Below are 3,053 nucleotides of genomic sequence, written 5' to 3'. Positions count from 1 at the left end.
CGAGGCGCTGGAGCTGCTGGAGCACTGCGGCCTGTGTCGCGAGCGCCTGCGGCCGGAGCGGGAGCCGCGCCTGCTGCCCTGCCTGCACTCGGCCTGCAGTGCCTGCCTCGGGCCCGCCGCGCCCACCGCCTCTAACAGCTCGGGAGACGGCGGCGCGGCGGGGGACAGCGCGGGTGAGTTTAGCGGGGGACGGGCCGCGGCGCCGGAAGCGCGGCCGGAGGGGGAGGTGGGGACGAGGGTGTGAGCTTTGTCTGGGGCGGGGATGGGTTCTGGACGCCGATATAGGGGCTTGCGCGGTGCCTTCGTGGGGATGTGGGATCATCTGAGGGAGACGACGGTGTTCCTGGCCGGGTCTGGGGACCCGCCCTCGAAGTCTACTGTGAGGATGGAACCACCTGGACTGGGGGGTGACCTGATGGGTCTCTCTCCGCGATCTTTCGCAGTGGTGGACTGCCCTGTGTGCAAGCAGCAGTGCTTCTACAAAGACATCGTGGAGAACTACTTTATGCGTGACAGTGGCAGCAAGGCCGCCACCGACACCCAGGATGCTAATCAGGTGTGTGTTGCCCCTGTCACTTACAAGAGGCCTCTGGCTTTGGGCAGTCTCCCGGAGGGGTCACCCAGGCAGGAGAAACCTAGCATCATCAGCAGGTTTTATGGTCCACTTTCCTCTTTGCTCTGGGCAGGCTGCCTTGGCTTGGGAAAGGGGTGCACCTTCTTTCAGGTACTGGTTTGCTAGACTTAAATGTGGAGCCGTTAGGTGGCCCCGCCCCTTCTGAGCCTGCCTTTGCCTAGCAGTGCTGCACCAGCTGTGAGGATAATGCACCCGCCACCAGCTACTGTGTGGAATGCTCCGAACCGCTTTGTGAGACGTGTGTGGAGGCACACCAGCGGGTGAAGTACACCAAGGACCACACTGTGCGATCCACCGGTATGTGGGGCGGGGCGTTCCTGGACTTCAGAGAGAGGGAGGTGCGGAGTCGGCAACCCTCTTATTCTCTCAGTTGCTGGTTATATCTGATGGCTGGTTCCCAGGGCTGTTCTCTAGGGGCTCCTGCCTGAAGGGTCTCAAGAGTAAGATTCCTTGAAAGCAGCAGGGTATGGCTCTAGTATGCAGGTTCAACGGGTCCTGTTGGTAGAGGAAAGGCCTTGGAGGATCACAGTGGACCTCAGCATGCTGTAGGGTATAGATGCAGCGGGTGATCTAGAATACTTGTCAGAGAAGCTCCCAGGCAGAAGATGTGGTGTTTTGGAATAGAGCCTTCCAGGTGGAGGCAACAGCTTGCACAACTTGGGAAAGGTGTCGAGTTTGGTGAGGGATGTGAGGGGTCACTATCCTGGGGTTCCCTGGCACCATGGCTCAGAGCTCTGTGGGGAAGGTGAGTTTTTGGAGCCAGGGCACGTTGAGCTGTGAGTGCTCATGAACTGTCAGTGACGGTGTGTTTCAGAGGTACTATAGCTGTGTTTTACCCAGAGTTCAGTTAGGCATTTACATGTCTTTTTGTGCACATATTGGCTTGTGTATGAAAAGAAATCCGAAAGCCTCGTTTGTGTAGCCAGTTTTTATCCCAGGATTTTCTATGAGATGGCCTTTCAGGAGGTACCTCATGGGTTTTCCTAGCTTTGAGGACAGCATCAGTGGGAAGATCAGGATGGAGGTGGCTGATGGATGGGCAGGGCTCTGCAGTGGGTCCTGGGTTTGGTTGGAGATGTTGGTGTGGGGGGGTGGTCGAGGAACAGCTGACCTGTGCCTTGTGCTCTAGACTCGACAGCTGCAGCCAAGATGTGGTTGGCATTGAGGGAAAGGAAAGAGGGATGTGCATGAGCAGCACTCGGAGTGGGGGATAGGTTTGTTTTGGTCCTTGGGTGGTTTTACTCTGAGCAGTGGGAATCTCTCCTAGAGTGGCTTGATGCTTTCTCTAGAGTTCCAGTCCAACATCTCGTTTCCTCCAGTGCAGGTAGGCAACTCTTAGGGTCTCTTTGGCCCGTGGGTTGTAAGTGGCTTGTGACCTTAAGAGGGCACAGTTTCTGACGAAACTATGCCTGAATGAGCACCGGGGTCTTTAGGCCCCAAGTTTACTTTTAATCCTGCATGTGGGGATGCTTCAGTGACCAGAATCCCATTCTGTGATGGGAAGGATATGTGCTGTGGATGAGAAGTGGGGACCATTGTTAGTAGGCAGGTGGCAGGTGTGCTTGGAGTCTGCCTGCCTAGGTAAGATGTGTTCACAGGAAAAAGCACAGGGAGGTGTTTCCTGCTAGATGTTCTGTTGTTAAGTATCGTTTTATTGATTTCCACTTATAGTGATTGCCTGTAATAGAGTAGAATTGCTCCGTAGGCTTTTTTAAGCTGTAATCTTTACAGGAGCAAATTACCGGGTCTCTCCCCCACCCCCCGCAGAGCTGCCGGGTGGGTTTGAACTGCTGGCCTTTCAGTTGCACCATCAAGCCTACCTATCTATATTCTGTATTGTCATCTGTACAAGTGGAAAGGCTGACAAGGTGTTTTCTGGTCAGCTAGGGGTAGAGGGTGCTGGGAGCAAGGATCAGGCTTGCCGAGCTATGCTTCCTGTCCCCAACACTGCCATGTGCTCAGACTCCAAACCTGCCTGGGGGTGCTCTTTGTGGCCTCTGAGGTGGGGGTGGCCCAGGTCTAGCCTCACTGTGTCCACCCCACAGGGCCGGCCAAGACGCGGGACGGCGAGCGCACTGTGTACTGCAGCGTACACAAGCATGAGCCCCTCGTGCTGTTTTGCGAGAGCTGCGACACCCTTACCTGCCGGGACTGCCAGCTCAATGCCCACAAGGACCACCAGTGAGTTCCAAGCTGGATCAGGGTGGGCGGGATAGACCAGTCTCTGTGTTCAGCACCCTGTCCCTGGTTCCTTTCTTGTCATCCCACAGGTACCAGTTCCTGGAGGACGCGGTGAGGAACCAGCGCAAGCTCCTGGCCTCATTGGTGAAGCGCCTTGGGGATAAGCATGCAACACTGCAGAAGAGCACCAAGGAGGTTCGCAGCTCGTAAGTGGAGACACTGGGGCTGGGGGCTGGGG

At 56.4% G+C, this 3,053-nt stretch overlaps 1 protein-coding gene across 1 annotated transcript in view; it reads left to right on the top strand.

Annotated features, from left to right (window-relative positions):
• The window catches only part of TRIM28 (tripartite motif containing 28), a 29,881-nt gene that overhangs the window by 23,840 nt on the left and 2,988 nt on the right, over positions 1 to 3,053 (top strand). The window contains exons 4-8 of the mRNA XM_023741198.1: positions 5 to 173; positions 444 to 556; positions 799 to 931; positions 2,680 to 2,815; positions 2,905 to 3,021. Of these exons, the coding sequence (XP_023596966.1) occupies positions 5 to 173; positions 444 to 556; positions 799 to 931; positions 2,680 to 2,815; positions 2,905 to 3,021 (668 nt within the window). The remainder of the gene's footprint in view (positions 1 to 4; positions 174 to 443; positions 557 to 798; positions 932 to 2,679; positions 2,816 to 2,904; positions 3,022 to 3,053) is intronic.

Source organism: Trichechus manatus, unplaced genomic scaffold, assembly GCF_000243295.1.
Source record: "Trichechus manatus latirostris isolate Lorelei unplaced genomic scaffold, TriManLat1.0 scaffold00176, whole genome shotgun sequence".
Taxonomy (NCBI): domain Eukaryota; kingdom Metazoa; phylum Chordata; class Mammalia; order Sirenia; family Trichechidae; genus Trichechus; species Trichechus manatus.
The sequence above is the reverse complement of the archived record's forward strand: the minus strand, read 5'-3'. Positions and strand labels throughout refer to the sequence as shown.